This window comes from Drosophila bipectinata, chromosome XL (assembly GCF_030179905.1).
Source record: "Drosophila bipectinata strain 14024-0381.07 chromosome XL, DbipHiC1v2, whole genome shotgun sequence".
In the NCBI taxonomy this organism is placed as follows: domain Eukaryota; kingdom Metazoa; phylum Arthropoda; class Insecta; order Diptera; family Drosophilidae; genus Drosophila; species Drosophila bipectinata.
The window spans coordinates 7,583,486-7,597,021 of record NC_091734.1 but is presented as its reverse complement, the minus strand read 5'-3'; the positions used below and the strand labels follow the sequence as shown (position 1 = coordinate 7,597,021).

Sequence of the window (13,536 nt, the reverse complement as noted above, 5' to 3'; positions counted from 1 at the left end):
TGTGTCATTGTTGTGACTATGCGAGTGTGCCTCTGATTTCTGAGACAAATCCCCAGCTTCGAATGGCCCACAAAAAGGGGTCAGCAGGCCTTGGCTCGCACTTTGTTGCTGGCTCGCAGCTCTACTTTTGGCATAAAAGCGGGCCAGCTCTGGCACTTCTTATCACACAGCAGCTAGCCGTGGAAACAGCGAGATATTCCTACCAAAATGGCCTTCAAGGTAAAGGACAAAGGACCTCAGCTTCTTCTAGCTCTTTTTTAAACCTAATCTCTCTTGTAGTTCCTCACCCTCTTCGCCCTGATTGCCGCCGCCAGCGCTGGCGTCCTGCCCGCCGCCCAGGTCTACCACTCCGCCCCCGTGGCTCTGACCTCTGTCCCCGTTGCCGCCCCGGTGGTAAAGACCCTGGCCCACCCAGTCCTGGCCAAGGCCGACGACGAATTCGACCCTCATCCGCAGTACAAGTACGCCTACGACGTCCAGGACTCGCTCTCCGGGGACTCCAAGAGCCAGGTGGAGGAGCGAGACGGAGATGTGGTGCGCGGCGAGTACTCCCTGGTGGATTCTGATGGCTTCAAGAGGACCGTCCAGTATACGGCCGATCCCGTCAACGGTTTCAATGCGGTGGTAAACCGCGAGCCCCTCGTCAAGGCCGTCGTGAAGGCCGTGGCTCCCGTGGCGCCCCTCTACGCCGCCTACCACTGAGGAGCAGTCGCCTCCAAGGCCACCTTGTTGACTTAGTTCTAAGCGTTTGAAAATATAAATCTTAAGGATGTATAGATACTTCTCGATTGGCATCTGAGGGGCGGGATCTGGGGGATAAGCGCCTCCTGCTGAGATTTGGATTACTTGACGATTGGATTTCTGCCGGAAGAGGAGTGTATGCGATACAGGATATTGGAGGAGCAGTTGCTGCTTCTTAGGTCGGGCTCTACTTTTTATTCCGATGCCGTTTGCCTTTGTTACTAGACTGCCAGCCACATGGCGCTCCCCCCGGGGAGTATTTATTAAGTCATAAGCCCAGTCCCAGGACCTGGGAGCCGGAGCAGATGCCAGTATCTGGATGTAATTGCACTGGAACAACACAAGCCCGCAGCAGCAGCGGCAGACGTGCACTTCGCACCTGCCTGCCACGAGGGCCAACTTTCTCGCCCGAAGAAAACAGGACTCCAAGTACCAGGTGGGTGGTATACTTCCCTTTGCCAAGTCCCTTTAAAAGGGCACCAGACTTGTCGCATAAGGGCCGGAATGCGGTCGACAAGTGTCCTGATGGACCAGGAAACTCGGTAAGGATTTAATATCAATTACTGTCGATTGGTTGTGCAATTAATTTGCCGAAACAGGACTCTCGAGTGCCATTGACTCCTTAATTGCTGAGCAGGACGTGAATTTAAATAATTCAGAAATGCATATTTGTGGCAAGCTATGGGATGGGATACTTTTGAGACAGAGCGAAAGTGTATTCCACAGGCTGCAAGCCCGGGGTGTCCTTGCCAGCACATCCTTCTTGTGTCCTGGGGTGTGTGCGCCACTTTGTGTGTTTATGCCGGCAATTGTTCTGCAGAAAGTTTGCGAATCTTAACGATTTGCTTGTTGTTCTTTCCCGTTATGCATTTGCCGAGTACATATTTGAGTTCCATGCTCCTGTTCCTGCTCTCTGGAAAGGACTTCTCGGATCTGCCCAGCAGCCCAGCAGCTGCCAGTCGATTGTGACTCTTTCGAGGCAAGTGCCTCCAACAGATGCCACTGCCTCGAAATGAAATTCCCGTTTAATTGCCGCTCCAGAACCCAGGCACCCACACATGTTGCACATTCCGCGGCTTATGGCCCCCGAAAAGGATCCAACCAGCCAGCCAGCCAGCCAGTCGAGGATAATAAGCACACGGCTATAACTAATTGAATTATGGAGCTGCAGAGCCAGACTCCCCTCCCACCCGAAACTTTATTTATTTTTAGAGGTTTTACGAATAAAGGGCTCCGTCCGACTATAAAGACTCCACAGCCCCTGTGCCTCCTTCTCTGGCCTTTAAAGAATAGATTATTCAGAAAGGACAAAGCGAGTGCCCAAAAAGGACTCTAGTTTGATGACTGAACCCCCCCACCCACCACCTTTCGTCGCTCTATTGTCAATTATTTCCTCGTGGACGGCAATTTGAAGCTTTCCAGCCAACTACCAGGTATTTCCCTTCAACCTGAACTGTAGAGCTGTGCAGCCGTGTAGCTATGTCCTTTTGTCCTGGCACCCGAATGTGTCAAATGAGTGCTGGACGGCAGAGAGCCTTTCGCCAGGACATTGTGTGTGCGCTGACAGCGGCTGCAGTGCTCAAAGGATGCACCGGCCAATGGCCAACCGCCGGGGAATAGTCCACTCCAGTCCGGCACAGGTCACTCTCATGTCCTTTCGCTGACGGGCTGGATGTGGGGGAGCACACGGGTAGCAACATCAAAGGACCCATCACGGCGGGTGTGGATTGCGGCTGTGTGTGTGTTCGGAAAGTCATCAGCATGAAGTCGGGACTATGTGGTCTGGCAGAGGAGCTCTCCGTCTTCAAGCAAGTGTGTCCGGAACTTCAAACTCCAGAGTCAGACTCCAAAGGCAACAATCAATTAAAAAAAAAAAAAAAACCCCGAGAATTGGGCTGCCGGACCCAGTGATGCATAATTAAGATGCCGCTTCTTCTTCTTTTTTTTTGGGGGCAAGCCCATAGATCAGAGTCGGGGAGAGTCGGGGTGGCAGAGCGGGAGGGCGGTAGGACAAACCCAAATAAATTTCCACCGACAAGCCCGAAATGACTTTGTAATCTTATTAAATTTTAATCTCCCAATCAGCTAAGGACGCGCATCCTTTGTCAGTGGCAGGCAGTCAGGCAGTCAGCCAGCTATCCAGGTCGGCAGTTAGAGTCCCGTCCCAGGCAAGAAATAAAAAAAAAAGGACACCCGAAAAAGGGACTCCTCTCGCTGGAACTGCAAGCCGACAAAAAAAAAAAAAAGGACAAGGTCAGCCCGGGCGGGGGTGAGTGTGGGGTGTAAACTTTTCCAATTGCTGTTAACAAAACAGAAATCAGAATTGATTGCCAACTTTTGATTAGTTTCCCGTTTTGGCTTTGACGGCGTAGGCCTGCGAGTCAAGTGCATTCGGTGGTGGGGGGAAGGGGCGAAAAGCGACGGGCAGGTGTTGCCGGGGCGTCTAATTGAAAAGCCAAATGGTAGCCACCGCATCAGCTGTCAGAAAGGGGGTGGGGGGGGCACAACAAAGAAATAGCCCCAAAAATATTCCGCAGCAAAAGAAAATTGTTCCAGCTGCATTTGCATTTGTTGCGAAACTTTTGTTGGTTCGAAATTGCCGGGGGAAACTTTTCTGGCCGCAGTTTGGAAAGGAAGTACACTGAGAGAAATAGTCTATCATAATACTAATCATAAAAGGAGGGTAATAGGAGAAACTTCTTTAAAGAAATCTTCAAAATCAAAAGCCTCTTGAAAAAAAAAAAAATAAATATTATTTTTCTTCGAGTTTCCATCTCCTGCCGAGCTCGGCCCACCCACGCAATTAGGCTGCCAAAGTTGGTGGCACGATTTGCAAGTTGCAACTGGCAACTGGCAACTGGTAGCTGCAGCCGCCACCACCACCCGGAGAATCAAAATCAGAGCCCAAGTCCAGCGGACAAGACAGCTCCACGGCGATTATGCTGCCCAAATGTTGATTAAAGTGTAATTGGATTCTAATTAATGCTAATTGATTTGTGCGACATGTGGCACTGTCGGCGAGATGGTCCTCCCTGCCCCACACGCTCTCCCCTAAGTGGGCGCTTCGAGAATATGGTATAGGGTATATATAATCATAATATCTTATAATACAACCTCCACCCATGTTTAGTTTTCATGCCTTAATACTAAGTTGGATAGGGGTGTGGTGCAAGGATACAAGGATACAAGGATACAGAGTTGCACATGCCGGCACACCCCCCACATGTCAGATGAGTGGGACAAAGTTTCAACCACACACCCACACAGAGTGGCATCTTGTGGGCTGGGCAACCAATTAAGCTCTGTCAAATTGTTTGGCATTTGAAATGCAGACACAGAATGTGGCACAAACGGCCGCTGCACTGCCACTGGCACAGGCCACGCCCAGAGTCCGGTCTCCCCCGCCTTTTTCTCCTCGACAGCTGGGCCACAGGTTTTTACTTTGAATTTTCAATTATTTAATTGCTTCTTGGCTTTTCGGGAAAAAAGCAGAATGGCCGCAAACGCAATCAAAGGTAAGTGAAGGTTGGCAGCCTTTTTTTTTTGAATATTTCCCATTAAAAGAAAAGAATAAAGCAACTTACCTGGTGGTCCATTTGTGAATATTATATTCCTCCTAGCTGACCATCCTGGCCATCCTAGCCATCTTCTTACTTTCCATAAATGGCTCCCCTTACCTGAGGTCGCTGCGGTCGTTGGGGGTTGGTGGCACTTTTCCGCTCACTCTCGCTTGCACACGAGATTCTATGGTGACTGAAAAGAAGAAGAAATATTATTTCACATCTAAGCACTATTTAAATATTTTATCCTTTTATTCTATGGTTCAATAAATAATTAAATAAACTATAACTTACTAGCATTTTACTAGCTGAGGCCTCTACGGTCGTTGGGGGCTTATTGCACTTTTATACTCCCTCTCGCTCATACTGCTTGGAGCTGCGATCGTTGGGAGACAGGAGCACTTTTCCGCTCACTCTCTTTCTCTCTCACCTAAAAGCTATGGTTACAAGCATGCGGTCGTTAAGCTTCTCTTCTGCATGGTAACGCTACGGTCGTTAGGGCTTAGTAGCACTTTTCTGCTTGAAGCTGCTACGATCGTTGGGAGACAGGAGCACTTTTCCGCTCACTCTCTTTCTCTCTCACCTAAAAGCTATGGTTACAAGCATGCGGTTGTAAAGCTTCTCTTCCGCATGGTAACGCTACGGTCGTTAGGGCTTAGTAGCACTTTTCTGCTGACCGTCGCTCACATGGCTTGGGGCTCCTACGATCGTTGGGGGATAGTAGCACTTTTCCGCTTACCCTCGCATACAGATTAGAGCCACTGCGGTCGTTAGGGGCTGGTTCACTTTGCCACACACCGTTAGGGGCTGGTTCACTTTGTCAATTTTAAGCCTGATGGAGCCCCTGCAACCTGAAGTTTTCAAATATTTTACGAATAGCATTAATAATGGCACTTAAATGGTTCTATCACTTATTTCAAACGTATCATGCAAACGTTACACTTTTTCATGAACGAACACTGTTTCAGTCACTGATCAACGTGCATTATGTTAACTTCAGTTGTTGCACACAAAAAACACTTACGGTCTTACTCTTAAGCACTTTTAACAATTTTTAAAACATCTTTTTTAAGCGCCTTATAATGAAACCACTGCGAAGAAATTTTCCAAATGAAATGGCAACGCTTGTGGAAGCGAAAGCTTCAAGTCAACTTCCAGCGATCGAAGAGAGAGAGAAACAGCGCGAGAGAGCGATTACCAGAGAGGGTCATACCAATTAGAAGAAAGCTTTTAGTGTTTGCTGCCGATGTTTTCAACACTGATCAGGTGCGTGGCGCAAACTTTTGAATTTGAAATTAAAATACTTTGAATTTTTAATCTAAAATGTAAAATCAAAATCATGGAATGGCAAGTTGGAGAGATTTTCCAGTCACTTTAGATCATTACACAGTACACATTCAAAAATATTTTGCCACGTACACTTGCCACTCGCCGTGCCGTAATGTCTCAGTCCAAGATTCCGGTCAAGAAGAAGAGGAGGAACGAGCCCGAAGATTCAACCGGAAAGCGTTGTGGTTTCTGTTTCGTCAACTGTGTGCGGTGAGCTCTTGTTGGGAATATTTTATGATTTTCCGACTCACAAATGGAAATACAACGCCTCCAGGAACATTAAACTCATCGCCGAGGGCTACGAGCCGCCCAAGCCCGTGAAGACGGGCACCTCCATTGTGGGCATCATCTACAAGGACGGCGTCATCCTGGGGGCCGACACCCGGGCCACCGAAGGCCCCATCGTCTCCGACAAGAACTGTTCCAAGATCCATCACCTGCAGAAGCACATTTAGTGAGTATACTGATTGCCCCAAAGGGTCTAGGGAGTCTAATCTCAACTGACTTGCAGTTGCTGCGGCGCCGGCACCGCTGCCGACACGGAAATGATGACCCTGATGACCTCCGCGGAGCTGGACATGCACCAGCTGAACACGGGTCGCACCGTGCCGGTGGTCTGCGCCAGCATGCTGCTCCGTCGGACTCTGTTCCGGTACCACGGGCACATCGGAGCCGCCCTCGTCATGGGTGGCGTAGATCGGAAGGGGCCCCAAATCTACTGCATTTACCCGTGCGGTTCCAACGACAAGCTGCCGTACGCCGCCATGGGATCGGGCACCCTGGCCGCTATGTCCGTGCTGGAGCACAGCTGGCGGCCGGACCTCGACGTTGACCAGGGCAAGCAGCTCGTCCGGGAGGCCATCTCGGCCGGAGTGTTCAACGACTTGGGCTCCGGGTCGAACATCGACCTCTGCGTGGTGACCGCCAAGGGGGCGCAGTACCTGCGCACCGATACGGTGGCCAGCGAGCGGGGCGAGCGCCTGGGGAAGTACGCCATCAAGCCGAACTCCACCCTGGTCACCTCGACCTCCGTGCTCAGCCTCCTGGAGATCACCGAGGAGCGGACCTACGGCGTGGACTCGTATACCTCCGACCAGGCCTTTCTCGAGCTGCAGGAGGATACCCAGCCGGGACCCAGTGGCCAGCAGAATCAGAAGGGTGCGGAGCAGGATCCTCCGGAGCAGTCCAAATAGCGCTTATTTTGGGTTTTTGAATTGGAAATTTTAAAAATTAACCGTTTACATGCTAATTGACCCTCACAATGTCCTGGCGGTTTCCTGGGCAGGGCTTCCGCTTCCGGAATGCCCGAGTCCTTTGCCCTGTCCCCCCTGGCATGTCCAGAACGGGCAAGGAATTTGCGGGAATGCCTACAACTGCACTTGGAATAAAAACTACCCAACAAGGGTTCACCAAAGTCTTGAAAGTGAACTATTTTTAAGGTCCTGGCTGGGCGTCCTAGTTATCCTTTTTTCTGCCAGTGCAGCTGCATTGAAAAGTAGCCTGGGCTGTGCGTGCCCGTGCTGCTCGAGAAATTGCTAGAATCCCTGGCAAATCCTAATAGTTGAGTGGGAAATCCGGCAGTTATCTCGAGTATTCCTGGCGGGGAATGCAGGAGAAAAGGGAGCCACGGAGGCGTTGGGGAGGCGGCTCCCAACCAGGAGCAGTTCCGGATGAATGCCATTCGGCTGGAGAACATCAAACGATGAACTGCGAAAATGTGGAAATACAACACAGATATACACAGATACCTTGGGTTCAGGGCGAAAGGATACAGAAACAGATACAGATACAGGTACAGGTAGAGATATGTGGCAGGACTCGCTCCGAGACCAGCATCATTATAAGATTAAATCGCACACCCACACCGGGCACACTCCGGTTTTGTTTTGTCGTTTGTTTGCTGCTGCTGGCCACCCCCCTTGCTATCTCAAGGATGGTGCAGTAGTCCAGGTGGCCTGGCCATCTGTTGGATGTCCTTGCTCCGCTGGCCCCAAGACCCTGGCTGGCATGTGTGCTGATTTCAAATTAGATTTGTGTGTCTGTTTCCCAGGCTCCCTCCTCCATTTGCGGAGCAGCAGTCCTTTGCCGGAATTAGAGGCAAATGTGGTTACGATTCCGAAATGGACAAAGGATTTTTCCCGGCCATTGTGCTCGGGAGGGGGTGGGGTGGTAAGATCCTGGGAAAGTGATTGTCAAATAACTATCCTCCTGTTCGTATCATTCCGAGCAGGACGTCGTATCCTGGCCCCCCATTTGCATCAATCCATCAATTCGAATCCGGCCATTCATCTTGGGCCGTGATCTCTGCCGGTTCAATGAACTTGACCAGCGTAATCCCGGCCCGGTCCTAACTCGTCCTCTCTACCCCCGTTTTTTGTGCCTCACCTGGCAGAGATGGGGATCCTGGGATTGCATTTATTATTTATTTACGGCCACTTGGCCCCCGGATGGAGGCACCAGAAGCATCTGGACCGGACTAGCCGGGACTAATTGAATCACAATAAGGACGTGGCAGGACAAGCAGTCGAGCAGTAGAGCATCCAAGCAGCAGGACGCCAACCGTGTCCCTCTACTGGCTCCGCCACTCCACTCTACTCCACTCCGGAAAATGCGTCAAGTGCAATTTAATTTAAATCGTGCGTAGCCAAGGGCGACGAGGCAAGGGAGCGGCAGCGCCACACAAGGATATCAAGGATACGTTGCGACGGAGCGTGCAGGAGTGTAGAGTGCCAGGAGTGGCTGGGTGAGTGGATGAGTGGGTGGCACATTTGAATAAGAGCCAGAGATCCTGTCCCCGGGGCCACTCGAGGCAGTCATTTCATATCCTGTTGTTTATGGTCACACATATCCTTAAGGTCGCCGGAGCAGAGCCAGGCGGTGGCATCGGTAGCTGGTGGATGGGCCACGTGGGAGCAGGAAGCAAGGACCAAGGAGCAAAAGGTCAGTGTGCAAAGTGGCAGAGAACGTACATACATATATGTATATGTGAGAACGGATGCGGACACGGATATTGACAGGCAGGCAATAAAAACGACAAAGGCGACAACGGCCACACAGCGGCAACATTCGTGCCGCCATAAACAGGACCAACAATCAACTGAAAGGATACGTGGCCATTCCTTATTTATACAACACTCGCAGTGGCCAAACTATGCGTTCAGTATCAGGATCAGGTTCAGTTCCCACTACTTCCCTCCATGAAAAAAAACCAAAAAGTTTGTTTTCCAAAAGGTTTTTTCGAAATAAAGTTTACAATTTAACGTTGCTGCTTTAGAATTTAACACAATTTCGACATAAATATGTATCAAGAAACGCAGGATTTTTAGAATTTGAAAAAATTGCTTTAGAAATGTACGAATATTCGAGGGATACTCCATATAAAGAGGTCCTGAGGTTCTTTGAAGCTTAACGTATGGTGGTATCCGGTAATCTTGAGTGGGTTTTCTTTAGAATTTTGAAAAATTTGCTTACAAATGTACCTATATATTCTGAAGGAACTCTTCTATGCGTGATCCTGCCAGATGGTAGGATCATCGGTAGTCCTTAGTTCCTTTTTTGATTTTCTTGGTTTTTTTTTGGTTTTCTTTTTTTTTTCTCTCATTATGTCAAGGGAAGTCCGGGTGGGGAGCGGAAATGTCAACATCAAGTCCATGGAGATCGTCTATTGGTCACGCTTGCGGTGAAAGTAATCGTGGAACGGTGGGCTGTTGGGATTGTTGCCCGATGGAGGCACCTGGGGGGCGGGCTCCCCCTGATGCGGCATGTCGGCTTGGACTTCACGGTCCATGTCGACTTGGACTTGTTGATCTTGGTGATCCATGTCGACTTGGACTTGACGATCCACGTTGGCTTGGACTGACGCTGGCGATGCGGTGCGACGTCGTCGGATGTGGCTGTGGCGGCGGCGTATGACATTGTCGTGGGAATGCATCAAGTGGTTGCTCGAGTTTGCTACCGGAGGGCGCGGACGGCGGCGGCGAGTCTCCCGGGCGATCACAGAGCCTCCGGCTAAGGCAGCTCCGAGCAAGGCAGCTCCGGGGAAGGTAGCTCCGGTGATAGTAACTCCGGGAAAGGCAATTCCGCGGAAGGCAGCTTCGACCGCGCCGCCTGCGGCGGCTCCGAATCTCGACGGCCAAAGAAGTACAGTTTGATTGATTGAAGGGAATTGATTGATTCTATTTGCGATCCAGACTTTGTTATCCAATAACATGCGGTTAATGTTATTGTCTATGTTTGCTGCCTGGGGGTAAGGGGCGGGATTAGGGACTGGCTGGACACAAAGTCCTATGCCTGCTTACGGTTCTAGGTGGCATCCTTCTGCTCCACTGGAGATTCGGGACATTCCCAGCAGGGTTATTCGCCACGACCGGGTTACTATTGGCAACACCACCACCGACCGTAGATGCGTTTCTAACAGTGATGAATAGACTACCATTGCTAGCGTTATTGGATGCAGTAGCATTCCTAGCAATATTAAAAGTAGGACCACCATTGTTTGCATTACGGAGGTTACTACTGTTGCTGTCATTTTGGGGATTAGCAGGATTGTTGGCACCATGGGCGATACCAAAGTTGTGACCATTAAAGGTGATGTTCCTATTGTTGACATTACGGAAGTTCCTGACGTTAGCGACATTACGGGGTACACTGTCAGTATGGACATCTTGTACGGCATTCTGATTGTTCACATGTGCAAAGCGATTCACATTCATTTCCGGATTATCGAGACCGTCGCGGTCGAAGGGATTCCGACGAGGGGAATTCCTGTTGGGGGCATTTTCATTCCCACTGGGGCCAGCTCTATTCCTATTGAAGGCAGGCCTACGATTGGCATAACCATTCTGGCCGTAGCCATTGCGCACTCGAGGTGGAACTGCCACCAAATTCAAGGTCCTGAAATGATCGACAAGCTCCCGCAGCCTCGCCTCAAAGTCGTCCTCGGAGTGGTCGGACATGTCTCTGGACATGAGAGGATTGCGGCGATCTATAAACTGGGTAGAGTCTTTTGGAAGGGGCTGTGGCAAGTAACTTTAAAACTTTATAGATGGTTTCACTCGAAAGTATCACGGTTTTATGTTTCGAAATAAATATTCGAAACTTTCAATTTTGAAAATTAACCTTTTGTAAATATATTTTGTAGATGTGTTCGGCTTGGTAGCAAACGTTTGAATGAGCTCGTGTCGAGCCGGGCTGGGGGATCAGAATTTGGGAAGTTGACAATTCGAGTTCATGGACTACTTGGGACATGATTCCAAATCTAGAAATTATTTGAGAGAAATACACAATACAATATTGAGAGAGAAGCAAACACTACCATCTTGAGGTCTTTTGGGCACCTTTCCCTTTAAGATCTGAACCCAGACGAAGGAGATCTATTAGCGCCATCTATTATTGAGAAAAGCCCTTCACTGATTCAACAAATAATTTATATTTTATCATAACCTTAACCACAAAACTACAGATTACAGATTAGAATTGCAGTATTTTGAGGGCCAATATAGAGACTTTACATGTTCGATAACAGGTGTGAGGGCAGGGCGCTGATAAGATAGGAGGTAGCCAGGTGGAGCAGGTGGAACTGCTTACTACAGTCGGAGAACAAAGGTCTGGATACTCTCGTGCGGAGCCGGCGGTCGGATGAGCTGCTCCCCGGCGGAGTCCTTGAGGTGCTCGTAGCGCAGCGTGTGTACGAGCTCGAAGCCCAGGCCACAGACCAGGCGGGCGGAGTAGACGCTGGTGCAGTCGACGGAGACAAGGCGGTGGCCCAGCTCCCGGGCCTGCTGAATGGCGGCGGTCATGAGGCGGGCGCCCAGAGCCCGACCCCTGACGGCAGGATCTACGCCCAGGGCGTGGACGTGGAGGCTGCTGGGCACTTGAAAGCGGCGACACACATCCGTGGCAGTCTCCACGGCGGAGAGGGCGGTGAGGATGCGACCCCACTTGGTGCCGGCGTGCTTTGCGGCCTCATCGGCCACCTCCTGGGGCGCCGTCGCGTCTTTGGGGCCTGCCACCACAGCGCCGACTATCCGCTGGCCCTGGGCCTCTGTCAGAATGGCCAGGAAGCAGGTGCCGTGGGGAATATTCGAGAGCAGGAACTCCTTGTCGGCGGCGTCCGGTTCCGGGGGACTTGTGCCCGCCGTAAGAGGCTCCTCGGCGTAGTAGTGCTTCAGCAGGAAGGCCATCAGCTGATCCGCCTCCTCCTCTTTCACCTGACGCACCTGGATTTCCTCCATTTCTCGACAGTGTCGTAATGTTGCCACCCACGTGGAGAGTCTTCGAGTAACTGATCTTTCCAGCTGATTTAGTGGGAGAATCGAGAGAAAGCCCCCACTGTGTGGATGGCAAGTTCAAGCTACAAGCTCTTAGGTTCCACCCGGCTTGGGGTAGGTCAGTTTAGCCTTTGGGGTCTTGTATCTTGAGGATCGTAAGCTTTATAGACAAACTACTAATGATACGAAGACCCTGAGAATGTCCATAAAACAAGCTACTACCTAGTTCCCAGCTAAGTCAATACTTTAATAAGAATATTACTAAACTAGCTAGTTCCAATAGCTTTTCGACATGTAACCCAGCGAGAAAAAAAGTGTCAAACATATGGCTTAAAGGACGACGCCTTGAAGTCCTTGTACAAATATGTATCTGCTGGCTAATGTCATCCTGGGACTTGGCCACGATCTAGTGCTCCCTCCGCCGTAATCAGGCTGTCGATTCTTTGCCCGGAGAAACTTATTTTTCCGGAGCAGCGCCCGTCCCGGGTTTCTTTCTGTAGTTTCGGGCCCGTAAGAGGGATTGGGCGAAACTTGTGCTGGCGCACTTTTGTTACTTGTTACTTGGCCAGTTTTCTTTTGGCCGGCAGAAAAGTTTGTACGCGGCCATTTAGCAGGGCACAGCGGGGGGGTAGCGGAAGGCGGAAGGGGTGGATACCGCACACGGAATGCATGCCACGTCAGATGGCCCGAACAGGACGTGCTTCACAGCTTAAACAGTCAGCTCTTGGCCGGCGCAGCCAGCTGGTGGGCGTTGCGACGTGCTGGGCGGGGCAATGGGTGTTGGTGGGTGATGGGTGGTGCGGTGGCATAATCATATAACTTGCAGGTTGCGGACGGGGCCAGAAAGCGGCTTCATTATCGACAGAAACGGCAGCTGCAGCGTCTAATTAGCGCGTCCAACGCGTCGTATGCGCAATGAATAATTGTCGGTTACCAAGACCACAAGCAGCCCAACGCCCCTCCAATCCCCCCCCCCCCTCTCCACCACCGCCGACATCGAGAAAAGCCTACAATCCCCTTTGCGGTTGGCATGCAACTTTTGCCCAGATAGAGATACAAATGCAGATACAGATACTATTACAGTTGCAGAAGCGAATGCCGACACAGAGTTACAGATTTTGGGCCTGCACGTGCCGCTTACGGAATCACATGGCTCAAAGGACACACAGGATCTGGTGTAGTGGCCAGTCACGCGTCGCAGGACAACACTTATTATATAACACTCGCATCGTGGCAGAAAAACATCTACAACTAATGCTGATCAGGACAAAGTGCACTCTACAATTCCCATAGGTTTTTGCTCAGTGCCTTGTGTAACGTGAGTTCCTTCGTCCTGCAGCCTTTTCCCAGCCACTTGGCTGGGAGATGCTGTAGTGGATGCCACACAAATTCCGTTGCCAAGATTGCGGCACTCATTAGGGATTATTAATTAGCAATTTATGCTTTAGATTCCATAATTTTGAGCTTACCTGGTGGTGTGGCAGAGGCTGCCTCGTAGTCCTGGGAGTCCTTGAGCAGTTGGCATGGAAACAATTAGCACACACATCCGCCCAATTACGAGCTGGGGGGGGGGGGGGGGGGGCAGAACAACAATTGGATTTCCAGTTAATATCAGTCACAAGTCTCAGCATCATGGT

General features: G+C 50.5%; 4 protein-coding genes across 4 annotated transcripts; 2 read left to right on the top strand and 2 right to left on the bottom strand.

Annotated features, from left to right (window-relative positions):
- The first annotated feature begins 207 nt into the window (after positions 1-207).
- On the top strand, positions 208-702 carry Cpr5C (Cuticular protein 5C). The gene is made up of 2 exons (XM_017237664.2): positions 208-219; positions 280-702. The coding sequence occupies exons 1-2, from the start codon at positions 208-210 to the stop codon at positions 700-702; spliced, it is 435 nt and encodes a 144-aa protein (XP_017093153.2).
- A 4,977-nt stretch (positions 703-5,679) lies between these two features.
- Positions 5,680-7,041, top strand: Prosbeta2R1 (Proteasome beta2 subunit-related 1). The gene is made up of 3 exons (XM_017237431.3): positions 5,680-5,840; positions 5,905-6,084; positions 6,142-7,041. The coding sequence occupies exons 1-3, from the start codon at positions 5,743-5,745 to the stop codon at positions 6,821-6,823; spliced, it is 960 nt and encodes a 319-aa protein (XP_017092920.2). The 5' UTR covers positions 5,680-5,742; the 3' UTR covers positions 6,824-7,041.
- Positions 7,042-9,130: 2,089 nt separating this feature from the next.
- LOC108122714 (uncharacterized) lies at positions 9,131-10,816 on the bottom strand. Its single transcript, XM_070280240.1, has 2 exons — positions 9,929-10,816; positions 9,131-9,870 (listed from the first exon to the last, which is right to left on the bottom strand). Exons 1-2 carry the CDS (start codon positions 10,595-10,597, stop codon positions 9,292-9,294), a joined length of 1,248 nt encoding a protein of 415 aa, XP_070136341.1. The 5' UTR covers positions 10,598-10,816; the 3' UTR covers positions 9,131-9,291.
- Positions 10,817-11,096: 280 nt separating this feature from the next.
- Positions 11,097-11,894, bottom strand: AgmNAT (Agmatine N-acetyltransferase). Its single transcript, XM_017237428.3, has one exon. It carries the CDS (start codon positions 11,861-11,863, stop codon positions 11,216-11,218), a length of 648 nt encoding a protein of 215 aa, XP_017092917.2. The 5' UTR covers positions 11,864-11,894; the 3' UTR covers positions 11,097-11,215.
- Positions 11,895-13,536: the final 1,642 nt, after the last annotated feature.